The 18,367-nt window shown below is 45.4% G+C and overlaps 1 protein-coding gene across 2 annotated transcripts in view; it reads right to left on the reverse strand.

Moving 5' to 3' along the window:
* ODAD2 (outer dynein arm docking complex subunit 2) overlaps nucleotides 1–18,367 on the reverse strand; it is a 153,225-nt gene that overhangs the window by 101,428 nt on the left and 33,430 nt on the right. The window contains exons 5-10 of one of the 2 annotated variants that reach the window (XM_058668909.1): nucleotides 14,956–15,102; nucleotides 13,824–14,033; nucleotides 7,551–7,793; nucleotides 7,133–7,243; nucleotides 4,648–4,802; nucleotides 3,015–3,257 (exon numbers count right to left, since the gene is read on the reverse strand). In XM_058668909.1, coding sequence (XP_058524892.1) covers nucleotides 3,015–3,257; nucleotides 4,648–4,802; nucleotides 7,133–7,243; nucleotides 7,551–7,793; nucleotides 13,824–14,033; nucleotides 14,956–15,102 — 1,109 coding nt within the window. The remainder of the gene's footprint in view (nucleotides 1–3,014; nucleotides 3,258–4,647; nucleotides 4,803–7,132; nucleotides 7,244–7,550; nucleotides 7,794–13,823; nucleotides 14,034–14,955; nucleotides 15,103–18,367) is intronic. The other variant, XM_058668911.1, reaches the window with a different exon arrangement.

Genomic DNA, 18,367 nt, shown 5'->3' on the forward strand with positions numbered 1-18,367 from the left:
AAAAAAAAATGCTTTGCCCAGTATTTGCTGATTTCTATATACAGGAAAGAGGACAGAATTCACACACTTGTACATCCATCCTGTGCTGACTTTTTTCTGGTCAGTTTTGTTACTACCAGTTGATTTCCTTAATGATAATTTCTTCACCATGGGCCTCAGTCTCATATTTAAATAAACTTAGTGGTTTCCACTGGTAGTTTTCTCACCACAATTTTGTTGCTTTGAAACATTTCTTTTTGACTAGTGTCTTGAATGGCTCATTTCTGTTATCAAGAAGTTTCCCAAGGAGATCTAGTGAGTGCAAGAGTCACTAATTCCTGGGGATGCTTGAGAGTATGTTGCCCTTTATGTAAAGCAGCTTGGTGAGCATGGAATGTTAGGGCAAATTCTCTCCCCAGCATCTTCTGGTACGAAAAGAAGTTCTGCTAAAGTCTGCAGCCAACGCGTCCCAGCAGCCTGCTTCCTCTTCTGGGATGCACTTAGATTTCTGCCTTATTTTTGCCATTTAAACTGTTTAATTAGAACATGCCTTGTGGCTGGCCACTCTGTATCAATACCACTCTTTGGGGGAGGTCTTTCTGACTTTCACGGGGATTATAATTTCTGTCTTTAGAATCATGTTCCATTGGTTACCGTGTTTCATCGTTTCCAGCCTGTAGTTGACTTGTGAACACCAATTATACGTATGTTGCACCTTATTGGGTTCCATATTTAACAATTTCTCCATCAGCATTTTTATATATTTTTCTTTTGCATTTGATATTTGAATTTTCTACATACAATATTCCAGTCTGTATTTTCATCTGCATACATTACATCACTTTGGTGTCCATCCAGGCTTTTAGTGCAATCATTTTACTGTTTATTTTCTGAGCTCTGACAGCTTGATTTTTAAAACTGCTTAAATTATAAAGTCTTTGGTTAACCATTATATGATTCTTAAGGCTCTTCAATTAGGAGGGAATATATTATCTTAACAGCCTTGTCACTGTGGGAAAATTGAATTTATACATTGGCTTTTGTAATAGAATTATTTTAAACACAATGCCACAAAAATCTGCCATTCTCTTTACTGCAATAATCCATCTCCATTCTGTTTCAAGCACTCTGGCAGTCAATGTGGTTCCCCCTAAATCGCTGAAAAGATGACTGCTGCCCTGTGCTACAATCTGGCAAGCATTCTGCTTAGTCGTCCTCTGTCCACAGTGTCTCAGCTCTCTCCTTGGGTAGAAGACAGCAACAGACGACACAAAAGGACATGTCCTTAGGGCCCACTCTTCCTCATGAGACATACTGCCAACCCACCCATCTCTTCCAGGCCCAATTACTGCCCCTCATCTGTGCCCCATAAAAAGAACAAAGAAGTTGACTATGCACTGAATGACCAGGACATCTGAGGAGATAACAGCTCCTGTTAGCTGGCAGCACATCATGCCTAGTTCAAAAATTCATAACATTTTCTGGAGTGTTTCATAAATTCCAATTGTCACTATTTTCTTCTTTAGAATAATACAATCTTCCACTTTTGATCTTTTCTGTAGTTGTCATACCTCTGGCCATAAGTCAAACTTCTCATAAGAAAATTCTAGAAACACACTTAGTGTATTTCCTGATGTGTACATATCTACTGCCATCACATCATCTACTACCTTAAAATTACCTCTTTATTCCCTAGGTCCCCAACCTAAGTTCAACCATTTTTTCCCACTTTTATTTTGTTGTTTAAATACGAGAAGGTTTAAGCTTCAAAGTAAGAAAAGAGTATAGTTGTCTTCCATGACCTTTTCTCAAAATGATTCAACTGAAAGGGCACAACATAAGGATTTCCTGGAAATAGCCGTAGCAAGAAGAGTTTGAAGCCTCACCATGGAGAGTAATACAAAAACGTTGAAAAGGCTTTCCTGACATAATACACTGCAGAGACCTTGTTAAAATAAGATGAGAATTTTATAAAGTTCAAGAATGAACTCTGATCTACGTGAATGAAATTCAATATACTTATTAAGAAGTGTTGTCACCAAGAGTGGCAAGCAGTTGACTCAGGGATCATGAAGACACGGCTTAGGACCCCTGCAGCCCCTTCCAGCAAACGTGGGTTTGAGTCCCAGCTCTGCACACCCTGGGAGGCAGCATGTGATGGTTGAAAGGCTCGTGCTCCTGTCACCGATGTGGAGGCCCAAAAGGGAGTTCCTATCTTGTGACTTCAGCTGGCCCCACTCCAGCTCATCTGGGCATCTGCGGAGTGAGCCACTGGGTGGAAGGTCTCTGCCAGTCTCTGACTCCTCTTTCCAAATAAATGAAGATAAATAATGGCCACAAAGGCAGATCACAATACTCCATCTAGGATCAGACGCTGACCAGCTGGACTCTAACTGATCAGAGATTAAAATCCTTACTTTACCTCCACAGGTCACATGTTTTTTAGATACTGAAAATCTGTCTACTGAATTCGTAAGAATTAAGAATATTACAGAGGGCCCAGCGTGGTGGCCTAGTGGCTAAAGTCCTTGCCTTGAACACGCCAGGATCCCATATGGGCGTCAGTTCTAATTCCAGCAGCTCCACTTCCCATCTAACTCCCTGCTTGTGGCCTGGGAAAGCAGTCGAGGATGGCCCAAATCCTTGGGACCCTGCACCCACGTGGGAGACCTAGAGGAAATTCCTGGCTCCTGGCTTTGGATTGACTCAGCTCTTGCAGTTGCGGCTGCTTGGGGAGTGAATCATCGGATGGAAGATCTTCCTCTCTGTCTCTCCTCCTGTCTATATATCTGACTTTCCAATAAAAATAAATAAATCGTAAAAAGAATACTACAGAAACATAACCAACAATGACCTATGACCCCAGCTCCTTAAAGAGAAATAATTCTTTCCTAGGAGACATAGCACAATTTTGTTGATTGTATTACAGATTTCCACATAAGAAACTCAATACGTGGCACTGTAAATGCTCCCACATCCCCCAGCTCTCACCTAGTGCCCTCCTTCTGTCCATCCCGGTCCTTGTTTCTACTTACACCATACTCTCGGGCTCGACTGCACAGGCGCCAACTGCTTTGGTGACATTCACGAGCAGAGCCTGGTTTATCCCAACGAGGAGGTTCACCAGCGGCTGAATGCCACCACATCTGCGGACGATGACGCGGTTCTCATGCTCTTGGCAGCATTCCCCCAGGGCTCCCACCACATTGATCAGTACTTCCTCAGGTTGGTTCGTCAGAAGTCCCACCAAAGTCTCAATGGCTTTGTACTCCCGAAACCTAAGTTCATCAGGACCGACAGAGGATTATTTACTGTACAGCGCCATCTGGTAATATTTACAGTAATCAAAGTCACTGAACTTCAACAATATGCTCATTCAACCCATACATCTCTATGAGCACGCAGTAATTCATCCTCATAATGAGGTAGCTGATTTGAAGCTTGGCGCCCATACCCAGCCACCTGCTGCAGCCCTGTGTCCCTAGTCTCACTGCACAGCCATGGCTTCACCCACCTCTGAGCTCCGTACTTCCTCTCTGCTGAGGTTTGCCCCTCAGAGACTATTTCATGTCAACAAAACACTCTACAGGTTAAATGGGAATAAATTATATTTTATGTAGTGTTGCTTTTAGGCACACTAAGCATGACTTCACCGAGCCTACTTGGGTTGAAAAGGCCTCCCAGGGTAGGCAGTCGCTTGTATATCACTATTGTCCATCTGTCTCTTCAGTGTGAGATTAAGGGAAGATGGAAGTATGACCCATACAAATACATAAAGAGCTAGAAATGTACAGATTAAAATAAAGATAACTCTAAAAATGTTTGAAAATAATTCAATGAAAACTATTTGAAAGTGATTGTTCCTTGGAAGCAACTGATTGTGTCTCTAGCTGAATGTCCTGAATAACCAAAGAGGTTATTGTGACTCATTCCTGTTGCAAGACTCCAAGGACCTTTTGTTCTCCACATTGGGGTATTTCAGGTTTTTAGCCACATTCTGGGGAAGGATGCAATCCCCAGTCACTCTGGGCCGGTTCAGACCTTCCTGCAAGAGTGACGCCTGCATAGAAGGGTCAAAGAGCATCCAGAGGCCAGCTTGTGTTAAGCTGTCCAGCCCAGGAGGGCTTACTCAAGCCTTACAACCACAGCATTGTAGTTAGGTTGGGGCAAGATCTGCACCAGGTCTGTACATGTGGTGACGAGCACTTACCCTCTCACACAGCCACTACCCCCCTAACATGAAACATGGCCATCCTAACTGGCTCCAGAAGCTCCCGGGGGCCGTCGTTGTGGCAAACACATTTGTTTGTATAACTCCTTCAGGTACCTTTCTTAGACCTCACCAGAAACTGGCCCCACAAAGTTAGGCTAGTTGTCAATCACTGTTTATCTTTGGAAAAGGGGACTGAACGGAACCATTTGCACCTCAGAAGATTCCCTGGGAAATTCACCTCAACTTGGGGTGGACTCAGCAGAAACATCAAGGCCGCTTCTCCTATTCTTGGCTGCCATATGCCAAGGCCTGGAAAATCCTTTCCCTCACATGGTGGGGTCAGGGTGCTTCCAGGGAGAAGCATGAGCGTAGCCCCTTTATCCCAGCAGCATCAAACTAAGAATGCAACCCAGGCGACAGGTATTTATGACAGGCTGTCAAGTGCCTTCTCTTACTTGGCCACATTTTCCTTGCTCATGGAGCACTTCCATATCGCCCCCGTGACAGCAGCCAGCCGTTCCTTGTTGTCAGTCTTGCTGAGCAGGCTGGCCAGAGGCTTCAGTCCTCCATGCAGCCGAACCAGTTCACGGGTGTCCTCGTCTTCAGCACACTAGAGAAAGTCAGACCAGAGGTGGCCAGTGAGCAACACACTGAGCTTTGCAATGGAGGTATAAGCGGCCACCACTTGAACAGCTATCAAAGTTCTTTTTGACAGTATCATTTTCTGAGGGCCCCTTTAGGTAAAATCCATTTCGCCTCGATACTAGCAGCTGGGTAAGGGTGAGCAACAGCGTGTGGCACACTTGGTGATTCTGCCCAGCCAGTTCTGAACAGCCTGGGCCTCCAATCAGACAGCTACAGGTGAGTAAGTACCCTGGGACTCCCACGAGTGGACAGAGGGTTTCTGCAGTGATACAGCCCAGAGCTTGGGCTGGGGAAACCATAGCAGAGAAGACAGATGAGACACAGAGGGTTGGTCAATTGGAGAGTTCCTGCAATGGAATTTCTATGCCCAGAGTAATAGGTTACAGGAATAGTATGTGACGTTTTATTCAAATATGTTTATTCATTTGTGTGTCATCTTAGAAGTAAATATTTACTGCACAGATGTTTCTAACTGATGGTTGTTCTGGGATTCTAGCACCAACAGAGAGTGAGTCTGGTACAGATCCTGCTTTTCTCTGGGGCTATGGCATGCACATATGGCCTGATTCCCCTACAAGGTCCACTCGAGGAGATCCTCACCACAAGGTACAGCAGAGGCCCCTGTCATGCTCACTTTCTACCTGTGATTGTTTTTCCCCCAGTGGTAACTTTTACAAATTGAACCAGGGATAGGCATTGGCCTAGTGGTCAAGAGGTTACAATGCCCACATCCCACTCCAGAATGCCTAGGTGTGAGTTCCAAGTACATCCTTGGTTCCATATTCCTGCTGATAGACACATTAGAAAGTACCAGATGATGGCTCAAGGTGTTGGGCATTTGTCATCTACATGAGAAACTTGGGTTGATTTCCTAACTCCCAGCTGTTGCAGGCATATGGGAGTGAACCAGTCAAAAGGAGACCTTTCTATTCTCTGTCTCTCTGAACCTCTCAAATAAATTAATTTAAAATTTTAATTAGTTAGTATTCCTGACTCTTCTCATACGCACGCCACGCCTATATATTCTAGTACGATCTCAAAATTCATGCACTGAATTCTAATTCATAGTACCTCATAATTCAACTATATTTGGAGACAGAGACTTTAAAGAGGTAATTACCGAGGAAGGAGGTCATTGGCGTGGGGCCTGATTCAATAGGATTTCTCTTTTTATAAGGTCAAATGCTGAGGACAAAGATGTGGACAAAGAGAGGACCACAGGAGTTACAAGAAGATGTGTGGAGTTCAGCCAAGGGGAGAGGCCTTGGGAACAGTGCCCTTCACCTCATGCTGCCAAACTTCAGAGTACAGGGAAAGCAGTGTCTTCTAGGAAAGTCTACTCTGATGGAACTTAGTTATGGAAGTACAAGAGGACTGTGACAATCGCTACTGGTTCAAATCCCTCCTCGGGATCTCTCTCTACCTGCTGATTTACTCCTCTAAAGCATCCCAACAACCAGGGCTGGAGCAATTCTAAAGCCAGGAGCCCCAGAACTCACTCCAGGTCTCTGTGTGAGCAACATGGAGCCAAGCATTGGACCTAACACTCGCTGACACCCAGGGTGTCCACAGGTAGGAAGCTGGAAGCCAGAGCAGAGCCCAGACTCAAGCCCAGGTGCTCCCAGAAAGGGGCAGGCGCCTCCAGAAACCCCTGAGCTGCTGTTCCAAAGACTGGTCTCAGGAATCCATCAGCACATTCTCTCATTTCCAAGATCTCATGGCTTTCTTCTTAGAAATCTACTCTCATTTGCTCTAAGAAGGCATGACCACCACAACTCAGACACAGTCAGCCAAGGCCATCTTTCTCTATTGTACTAATCTGTTTTTCTGGCGTACTATGAAATTTATAAACCACACAAAAATGTGAAGATTACAATAAGTAAACTACTAAAAATACAAGCAGTACTGCAAGACACACACACACACACACACAGCCGTCCATCTTTTCTGCAGTAGATAATGTTTCCCAAGATCACAATGTCAGGACAGGATTATGGAAAGCAGTACAGGGGTGCCTTGTACTTGTCAGTAATGTTTAGCCTAAGTCAGTGCTTTCAGGAGACAGAGGAATATACATGTTTAACAATGTAAATGGTGAACTGCGCTGAAGCAAGCTGCTCTCTAATACGTACAAGTACAGCACCTGCCTTTATTGCAGAGCAGTGCCTGTCAGACTACGAGTGCATGGAAATCCCCCTGGGTACTTGTAGCAGGTGTAGACCCTGGAGTGCTTCTCAAACATCTCCTTGAACACCAGGAGAAAAAGCACAGTGACTGCTGGGAGGATCACCCTACCTGGTAAATGGCCATGGCGCAGTGCTCCTGCAGTTGCTCATTCTCACTGTTCAGGTTCTTCACTAGATTTTCAATGATCCTTTCAGCTTTGATGGCAGCTCGGTAGTGTTCCTAGGTACAATAACTTAAATATTCAGGATAACACATGAAGGTAGGTATCTCTTTACCTATATTAATAATTAGGCTGAGTAAACCTTCCTGGTAAACAGACACACCACAATCCAAGCTAAGCATACTATATAACAGAAAGAGAATTAGTCCACTTTCAAAAAACGACATCACACAGGTACTATCACATTGATCCTCTTTTCAATCAAATGCTGACTTCTTGCAGACAAAATCGTTAGCAGGCGCCATGAAACATACGAATCCCTTTTTGACTAGAGAACAGCAAGGGGCACAGAAGGGGCACGGGTACCTCTGACGCACATTCCTGCAATGTTCCCACCACTGGAATGAGCATGTTTTCATGCGACGTCTTCAGGAGCTGGGCCAACAAGGGAATGCCCCCCGCTTTGCGAATGGCTTCCTTGTTGGCATAGCTCTTACTGCAGCTCCACAGTGCCAGCGCCCCGCAGCGAGCCACTTCCACCTCTCGGGTCTCGTACAGACTGGACTGAGGAGGCTCTGCTGCAGTCTGGGCACAGTCCAGGAGAGCAACCTACAACATAGAAACCAACGCACATGCGCATCTCAGAAACAGAAACACATGCATCCTTTATAGCTTCTAGTTTGCTAGCAAGCTCACTCCCATCACCAACGCTGTTACTTAGGGCTGGCATTGCAGCACAGCAGGTTAACACATGGTTAACACATCCTATATGAGTGCTGGTTCAAGTTCCAGATGCTCCACTTTCCATCCAGCAGATAGGACATCTTTGTCTCTCTTCCTGCCTCCCTGTAACTCTGCCTTTCAAATCGACAAACAAATAAATAATGTTTATAAAATGTATTATACGCTAATCCTTTGGATAACTTGGTTCTTTGCACTGCCTAGCAGCCAAGAGAAACAAAGAAATAAATAAAACCTTTCAACATGCCTTTTCTCCTCGATTTTAGTGCTTCTTCATTTCCTTCTCACCTAGACCATACCCACATTTTCTTAACACAGCTCTGATATCTATACTAATGACATTTGTAAACCACATCCTTATCCTGACTATCTCAGAAAACTAGACCCCCCCAAAACCCCTTAGAACTTTGTAAAGACGACAGAGTGGCCCATCTACTCTTAAAGTCACTGCAACTCTGGAGGGTTGCAGCCTTCCCCGTCAAACCACAGGGCACAGCTGCCAACCTCCCTTGTTTTCCTCTTTTGATAACTCCAGTCCCTGAGTATCTTCTGGGGAAGAACAATCCATTCTAAAGATAACAGCGGTCTGTTAGTTTACCCCTTGAGGAAAGTGAAGCCAGCCCCAGAGGAAGCTGTCAGTCACCGGGAGTCGAGGCGGGAGGGACACCTCACTATCTTTTCCAGCTATCATCTTTGCATGTCCACTCTGTTCGTCTCTGCAGGTCACATTCCATGGATATGACCCATATACACAGTGGTGGCCATCAGAGCCAACTACAGAAAGGAGCAACCCAGACTAAACAGAATCTCTTGACCCTCAAGACCAAGTTCCTGGGAGAGAAGTCAGGTGAGATTGGCTTATGTTAGGTGGACACCCACAGGCATTATGGCCCATGGTGAGACAGAGACAAAGAGTCACTGGCTTCCAGGGAGTGAAGGTAGGAGGAACAGCAACTTGGGAAAGCAAGCCTAAGGCCGGGGGATTGAGCATGGGGCAGGCCAATTAAAGCACTTTACCATTACAGCTCTGTCCTTGTTGTTATATATTCATTTGTAAACCACAGAATAGGGTCCTGTGAGCATCAGAGCCTCCACCCTCCTCTCCCTGGTTCCAGCCACACAGAACACTCAGTGTTGCCTCCCAACTCTAGGTGGGTACAGATGCAGCTTCATCTTCTTCCAATGCTTTTTCTCACCTAGCAAACACCTCTTCAGCTTCCCAAACTCTACAGGCAACGCCTCGTCTCCCCAGCCTCCCGTAGGAGCATCCACATTAGATATCCTCTCTTGTGTGTTCCTCTCCCACTCGCAGTACTGGCATCAACACAGTGTCTGAGATTCACCATTCAGAGTTTCATCCCACACTCCACTACCATGAGAGCGAGATCTCACTGTGGTCAGAACACACTGATTCCTATTCCTGTTATCCAGTCCTGTACCTGGCACCCACACAGACACGCAGTGCCTCTCAGGAAATGCCTGGAATGTTTCCTGTTGGAATGCTAAGAATGCTGTGGATGAGAGGAGCCCAGGGCGTGCACACTCTCACTGGATCCTGCAGGACTTGCCTGTCTGCCTGCCCGCTCTCTGTCAGGCTTCTCGAGAGGCTGCTCTCTCGCCCACCTGTCCAGCGCCCTCTGCCTTGCTCTGACTCTGACCTCAGTGCCCTTACTCTAAGAGGACACAAGCAGCCACCTGGGTACGTCAGTGTTGAGTGTTCTTCATTTCACAGGTTGGTTGGGGACCCCTGCCTTTAGCTCATCCGTGTCTAGCAAAAGACTGGATGTCCAATCGCTACCTGGATTAGTTGGGCAACACTACAGTGAGATACCTAAGAACAAGCGACTCCGGGTGGAAGGAGGTTCACACTCAAAGATGGAGCCAGTCCCACTCTCTCAGGAATCTGGTGAGGCTGGACCATGGCAACCGTAGAGGATGCATGGAGGATCACGGGGCAGGACACAGGCAGGAAGAGAGTGCTTGGAACAAACTCAGGCTTTTTAACTAACCCTTCTGTAGAAGCCATCTCCCGAGGCACACCTCCATTTACCTAAGGCCCTCCTGTAGCTTCAGCCTCTTAGACAAGTTAATTGGATTAAACATTTATTTCTTAAGCACCATTAACTTATGACTTTGGGATTTAAAGAGCTGTATGAATCCAGGGATCTAATTTTATTCAAACTAGAGCATGATCCCTCCCAGATTTGTTTTCAGCACAACAACTCTTAAGTCTGTTGTTATACTGGTCTTTTCTATTTCTGTATTAGTCATCATTTAAAATCATATTAAAAGTTGGGGCCAGTGCTGTGATGTATCATGTTAAGCCTCTGAGTGCAGTGCCATCATCCAACATGGGCAACATTTCGTGTTTTGGCTATTCCACTTCAATCCAGCTCTCTGTGGCATGTGAAGGCAGCAGAGGCTGGCTCAAGTCCTCGGGTTCCCTACATCTGTGTGGGACACGCAGAGGACACTCCTGGCTCCTAGCTTTGGATCAGCTCAGCCCCAGTCATTGTTCAGAAAAAAGCCTTCTGGGGAGTGAACCAGTTGATGGAAGAGCTCTCTGCCACTCCTTCTTTAAGTGATTCTGCTCTTCAAATTTAAATAAAATCTTAAAAAAAAAATAAAACTCTATTAACATTTGTGTTATCAGCTTGGTTAGGTAAGTGTGATTGTGTAAATAGGAGGCTGCTTCCAAAAAATTCTTTGACAATGGAACTTGAGACATTTACTGGTGTGCAAAAAATTTTGAGCTTCATGCCTTTCATTTCATTAAATGCATAAATGCTCCATAAATTTTTTGTTAAGTGAATAATGGAAAAGTTTGTATTTTGAAATACTTTGATAATTACAGAAAGCTTATAAGAATAATTCAAAATATTTTTATGAACCATGTGAGAATAAGCAGCATAGGATACTCCATCACTTCTGAATTCCGTCGTGCCTAATTCTGACTTTAAAATGGACATTCTCCTATGTGACAATAAAACAGATCTACAAACATCAAAATCAGAACACTAGCCTGGGACATGGTTCTGCCTGATGGTGAGATGTGATAAAACTTTACTAACTGAACTAACAGCAACAGTTTCAGTAACAAAAGGACCCAGTCAGAATTACATGGTGCATCTAGCTGTCATTGAGTCTTAGTCTTCTGGCTCACCTTGGAACAGCCTCTCTGTCATTCCTTAACTTTTATGACCTTAACACTTTGGTTGACAGCAGGCTGATTATACTGTAGCATGTCCCTCAGATTATCCATATTGAACAAGATATGCCATCAGGTGACACATGGTTTCCGTGTATCTCCTCCAGGGACTTTCTGAAGATTCACTCATTTGAGGTTATAAGACGCAGGAGAGTCCCATAAAGATGTATTGCAGTTTCATATGACATGGCTCATTGTAATTTAATGGGTATATTTTCATGGGTGTATTTCACTTCTACCACATGATCGTTTTCTGTAAAGTGACTAATGATGACACTAGAAATAATTATATATTTATCCTAACATATAAAGATTGTCTGAAAGTGGAGAAACTGTGCAACAACGACACAGATGAGCTAAATGCTGTACTTGTCTATTTGTATACAACTAACCACCTTTGCATCTTTCTTTCCAGACAAAATTGCCTTATTTTTGAAGCAAATTTACATTTTATCATGTTCTACAGATGAAAAGTAAAAGCATAGTTTCTTTCAGTAAACTTCTTATAATACTTGTCGGTATACACATTCATATTAAAATCCATGTCAATCCAAAAGGCAGTTAGTACTCGTTTATATAAATGAGGTACTGGACCAACTGCTATGGAATAAGACATGTGCCTTGGGGTAGGATTTGATGCAGTGGTTAAGATGTGGGTTGGGATGCCTGCATCCCGTGTTGGAGCCGATGTCTGGATTCGCATTCTAGTTCTGCTCCCTGATACACTTTCTTTCTATACACACCCTGAGAGGCAACTCCTGACAGCCCAACTGGTGCTCAATGATATGAGAAACTCAGATTAAGTTCTTAGATCCTGGGGATTCAAGAATGAAGCAGTGCAAGGAAGGCGGGCGGGTATGCGTGTGTGTGTGTGTGTGTAACAAAGTAAAAATATCGGTGGGGCAGGGCGGGGTGGTGCAGTAGCCTCGAGGTAAAGTCATCGCCTTCTCATCTTGTATGTTCCGGGATCCCATACGGGCATCAGTTCATATCCCAGCTGCTCTACTTCCCATCCAGTTCCTTGCTTGAGGCCTGGGAAAGCCCAACTCCTTGGGACCCTACACCTGTATGGGAAACCTGGAAGAAGCTCCTGGCTCCTGGCTCCGGATTGGCTTAGCTCTGGTCATTGTGGCCACTTGGGGAGTGAAACAGCAGATGGAAGCTCTTCTTGTCTCTTCTCTCTTAAACCTGACTTACAATAAAAATAAATAAATCATTTTTAAAAAACAGCTTAAAGATATGTTCCCTGTGTTGAGGAATCCACATGCAGAAGGAGACGAATGGGTGAGACAGAAGGAAACGGGGGCACACGCTCTGTTATCACAGCAAAGGAAGATGAAAACACATTTCTTGAGTGCATTCACTTTCTTAACACTTCTTCCTGGCATGGCAAGAGTGGGGAGCAGAATGCTATCTTTTTCCTGTGGGTGGCAGTCAGTGAAAGAAATCATTATTTTTTTTCACAGTACACATAGAAGACATACTGGCAAATGTACGAACAGAGAAATGAAAATCAGCAGCCATCTCAGAAAAAGCCACCACATGAAATGTTGTTTTCTTTTCTGCATGTTTGGGGTCAGTACTGGTAGGAAGGCCTTTCAAAACGGGGGGTCCATAGATGCCGATGGTTTTTCACCCTGTTCTGAATTTTGTGCAAAATCAAACAATGTACTTTTCATTCGTTGCTTCTAAAGATGCTCTCCCAAAAGTTCACACAAAAGCCCATTATCTTTTTTTTTTTCAATTGGAAAGGTAGATCAGATTTATGTGAAAAAGATTTTTCATCCATTGGTTCATTCATTGAGCCAATCTGAAGCCAGGAGCCAGGAACTTCTTCCGGGTCTCCCCTGTAGGTACAGGGTCCCGAGGCTTTGGGCCGTCCTCTGCTGCTTTCCCAGGTCATACGCAGGGAGCTGGATGGGAAGTGGAGCAGCTGGGGACACGAACTGTCACCCACATGGGATTCCCAGTGCTTTCAAGGTAAGGATCTAGCCATGGAGCCATCACGCACATGGGATTCCCAGTGCTTTCAAGGTAAGGATCTAGCCATGGAGCCATCACGCACATGGGATTCCCAGTGCTTTCAAGGTAAGGATCTAGCCATGGAGCCATCACGCACATGGGATTCCCAGTGCTTTCAAGGTAAGGATCTAGCCATGGAGCCATCACACACATGGGATTTCCAGTGCTTTCAAGGTAAGGATCTAGCCATGGAGCCATCACGCAGGGCCCAGGTGCCTATTATCTTCGAATTCCACTTTTCCCACATACACTTGGGAAGCACACTGGTGACACCTGACTCTAGATGCCAATTATGGAACCACAAGCAGTTCTCCCACTGGTTATGGGGGTCAGCACCCGGGCTCCTCTGGTTCTGTTTCCCAGTCGGCAATACTACAGCTCTGTGCCCATAGCCCTGACTTCTCAGGGGATTCCTCTCCACCAGGTCTCCCCCTCAGAGGTCAGGGGCTACAGACTGCTTCTCCTGGCACAGGTCTCACTACGCCTTCCCACATCTGCACAACACACCCATGCCATTAGTGACACTAATTTTCAGAGATGATGTTGGACATGCTTCGGGGCTGCTTCTTAGTAGAAATACATAAAAATACATTCTCAAGATGTGATACCAAAGAGGTCCAGTGGGGCGGGCCAAGGCGGGGGACGGGTGCCAACACCCGTGTACTCACCAGCTTAGTGATGCCTTCGTGCTGTCTCACCACCCGCCGGGCTCGCCTGAACTTGGCAATGTTCGCAATGGTCTCAGCTGCCAAACATCTTAGAATCTTGTGCGGAGAATCGAGGATATTAACCATAACTGGTAAGCCCCCAAGGTCAACAATGTTACGTCTGATTTGAGGATTAAGACTGATTTCCTTCAGGATTTTTAATGAGCCAATCTATGCGGGGGGTGGGGGAAAGTTATATATGAATGAACATTTAGTGTATAACCGGTGCTATGTGTTCAAAAATTCCAAGTCTACCTAAAAGCCTCCCCCAATTAAGTCCTGTAAGAAATAGTTTCCATCCTGAAGGGTTACGTACATTCTCCATGTTTTCCCTCATTTATGCAAAACAATGCTCCCCCTGCAGGAAGCACTAGGAACTGCTGGAAAAGCACAAGCAGCTCCTTCAGCAATAGGCACACAGGGGGTAAGACACAGGCAGCTAGGAAGCACAGACCTCTCAAGCTGAGAACCTCCACACCGTGGGAAGGAGACCCCACAGCCTCTGTTGAAGCAGGACAGTGGGAGGGCACATGTGGCAAGACTAGGCAGGAAGAGCTGAGCTGGAAGACTTTTCTCACCACTTTGGAGAGCCTTGCATTGTACTTCTACCCCTTTCCTGGAAACCCAGCACACCCACCTTTCCAGGATGCACCTGCTTGTCTCACGCCAGGAAGGAGAAGGTGCCGAGTAGCCACGTGGAAGTTAGGTTCTGTGTGGTGACAGCATTGAACCTCAAGAAAGCTCCACACCCCCTAAGTCCCAGCCAGACTCCATCTCATTTATATTTGATTAGGGCACCACCCCCTACCACACAAAAGTGACTTCCTTTATAACTTTTGGAAATCTGGCCCTTGCTTTGGGGTCCTTTCCTGGCCTCCAAATGACTGTTCCTCTTAGGCAATTCTGTCCCACTTGCGACAGGGATCTGTCTGTGTGGGGAGGCGCAGGCTCACAGCTGAGTCTTACATCCACTCTCACGTCTAATAAAATCTACTCTCCCTAGGCCTCTGCTTCTAATTCTTACCTCCAGGGGATCAAGAACTTACAATAAAACTTAAGATCCATATTCCACAACAGTAACACGGCCACTCACCTTACACTTGATTTCATCTGTGTCCAGTAAGTTTATTAACACCTCGAGGCCGCCCACATCTCTGATGGCCAGCTGGCAGGTCTCCTGGGATAGGTTGAAATCCCGCATCGAGGACAGCACAATCACCGTAGTTGTCTGATTTCCCCCCTACAAAGAGGCAAGGCCACACGCAAGGTCATGCAAACGGTTAGGAAGCCAAGAACTAGGCTCACTCCATTTCTGAACTTCTCCAAGTGGTTTATAACTTGTCCATTAGATCCTGTAGAGCAAGAGCAGCAGTTTGGAAAAGCTGTGTCTAGAGCATCATAAAACATCGTTTCCATTAAGAATAGGCATTGGGGCCTGGCATAGTAACTTAGCAGCTTAAGTCCTCGCCTTGAATGTCCCAGGATCCCATATGGGCACTGGTTCTAATCCAGGCAGCCCCACTTCCCATCCAGCTCCCTGCTTGTGGCCTGGGAAAGCAGTCTATCCAAAGCCCAAAGCCTTTGGATCCTGCACCCATGTGGCAGACCCTGAATAAGCTCCAGGCTCCTGACTTCGTATCAGCTGAGCTCCAGCCGTTGTAGCCACTTGGGGAGTGAGTCAGTGGATAGATCTTCCTCTCTGTCTCTCCTCCTCTGTGTAGATCTGATTTTCCAATAAAAATAAATAAATGTTTTTTTAAGAGTAGGCATTGAAAAGCAGTTTCTTCAGGAACAGAATATTAAGGACAGTCAGGGGCAAGTCCTGACAGTGCAGCGAGGAGGCTGATGCCTGGCAATTAATTCTTACTGCATTATGGAGACCATCACCTAGGCTCCTGGCATACAACTCTTAAAACTCCTGCCATTTTCCAGGTGAGAATGCCTTCTGTGTGCTACTATGGGAGCCACTGGAGAGAGAAAAGCCAAAGGGGATTAGAAGGTTAAGGTTAGGGCTGGCACAGTGGCATATCAAGCTAATCAGATGCTAGCTTTGCAGGTGCTGATCTATGTCCCAGCTGCTCCACTTCCCACCCAGCTCCCTGCTTGTGGCCTGGGAAAGCAGCAGAGGACAGCCCAAGTCCTGGGGTCCTTGCATTCATGTGGGAGACCCTGAAGAAGCTCCTGGTTCCTGCCTTCAGACTGGCTCAGTTCCAGCCACTGCAGTCACTTGCAGAGTGAACCAGCTGATAGAAGTTCTGTCTCTCCTCTCTCTGTAACTCTGCCTTGCAAATAAAAACAAATCTCACACACACACACATACACACACACACACACAGATGTATGTGCGCACACACGAAGACATGGCATTGGGACTGAAACCCAGGCTCTCAGGTGTGGGGTTGGGGATGGACACAGCCCAGGCAGTGTCTCAAGCAGCTGTGCCTAATGCTCATCCTGAGCTCTTCACAGTCAATTGACTTTAAAATGTTTTTTTCTGCTATTATGCAAACATATTAGATTTTTATCGGCACAACATTAATATAGGAGTTGGGCTGATTATTTTTAGATCAGCATTATTTTTAAAGCTGAAAATAGCAAATTAGGTTCCTCTTAACTCATCTATAATCTAAATGAAAACTGCAATAACTTGTCTTGAAACAGTGATGGGCCCTCTATCCCTGTCTCTCCTTCTCTCTTAGAAACTCTGCCTTGCAAATAAAAACAAATCTTTTTTGAAAAGTGACCATGGAGACATTCAGACTTGCGCCTCTATCTTCCTCCTTTTTAGAAAATTCTTCCCCACTTCTAACAGTGCTCAGAACAGCCCTTGGTGATGTCACTATGGTGTCCTCTTTCCACTCCACTAAGGGCCATCCTCAGTGCTCCAGATTACGTTTGGAAGGACAACAGCCTTATCTGGCATTTAAAATATGAAGTCACCTTCTGAAAGCTCTCAGCAGCTCTTCCTCCTTTCCTAATCAAGGGAAATGTCACCAGCCCTCATTCTCCTACAGTTGGATCTGAAACACAAAAGATCCTCTCGCTTCATTACGGTAAGGCTCATAACCTCCCTCTTCGGGGACACAAGTCCCCCTCAAGCCAGCACTTTCCAGTGCACTTTTAGAGAAACAAAAAGCAGATGTTTTGCAGAGGATAATTGTAATGGTGACCATTATCACTGAGAGGGAATGAAATCAAGCAGAAAAGGCAAAGACACAATTGCATCCACGGGACTCTTTTGCTCATCTTGAATGGGTAAATCAAGCCAGAAAGGTGGGTACTTTCACTCAGAGTCTGCAGTCCCAAATCAACTGCTACAGATGAAGGGAGTTGTGGCAAGTGGGACAGCCCTGGGACGTGGAACGGGTGGTGCCTCACACACGTCTGGGGCCTCCACCCAGCTTGGTTTCCTCGGTCAGGCAAAGCAGCAGCCCAGCTACCTGGCAGCTGTGCACAGTGAGGAACCTTCTTGCCGTTCTGCCTGCACGAGGCCCTCCTCTTGGGCAGCAATTCTGTGCTGTGCAGACGCAGCCTGATCTCAGCATTCCTATTTCATGCCATCTCAATCGTTCTCTTCTAGACTGTCCCTGTCTTGTGAACTTCATTTCACTATCTACACTCTAACCAAAGACACTTTCTGGTTGCATTTCTGAATGCTGTTTCATTGCAGCAGCTGCCCAAAGGGGAAGAGTTTGTTTGAATTATCTGCTCTGGGCCAACTTTGAAATCAAAGGACTGACAATTCCCATTTATCATTAAAGAGTCAGATCCTTATAGAAGAAAACTTTCTGTAAATCATCAGCTTTTTCTGAAAATCTGGAATCACATTCACGGGCTTGAGGGATTTTTTTTTTAGAACGGTTTTACATTAGGGAAAGTTAGTTTTTCCACATTTCAAGATTTAGTTCTACTCTTGTCACTGACCACACTCCCAGAAGGATTATAAATCTTTCAGAATGAATACCAGAGGATGAGAGCCAAAATAGTCAACATGCAGAGCCACACGTGTTAGCCAATTGCTATTCTTTAAATACCAGCTATGTCAAAGGATTTTCAAGTGTTCGTGCCACTCTGTCCAGATGCCGCAAATATCCAAGGGCAGACACACGACGCAAACTCATTGCTTTTTCAATTAAATGTCTCCTGAGGACATAAGTAGTTGCCAACACTTATTTTCATGTTTGATCACACAATTGCATTTGTGAGGTTTTCAGAATTGGAGAAAATACAGTAAAGCACTCTTTAACTAGCTTCTGCATAGTTTTGAAAAATGCTTCCAGTGAGTTTGCCCAATTCTGAAACGAATGCAATTCTTTTGCTCCATGTCTTCCTTCCCTGCAGGCCCAGCCTAGGACTCCTTCCTGGCCAGGAGGGTGAGCTCAGCTGCCATCAGTTGTCCAACGGGGCAGAAACTGAACCACAGCTGCTTTCTCACTCTCTCTCTTCTTTCTCTTTGAAAGACAAGCTGAATGGAGGATATTTCTCTAAACAAGTTCTTTTTATTA

The sequence above is a fragment of the Ochotona princeps genome, chromosome 10 (genome assembly GCF_030435755.1).
Source record: "Ochotona princeps isolate mOchPri1 chromosome 10, mOchPri1.hap1, whole genome shotgun sequence".
Lineage (NCBI taxonomy): Eukaryota > Metazoa > Chordata > Mammalia > Lagomorpha > Ochotonidae > Ochotona > Ochotona princeps.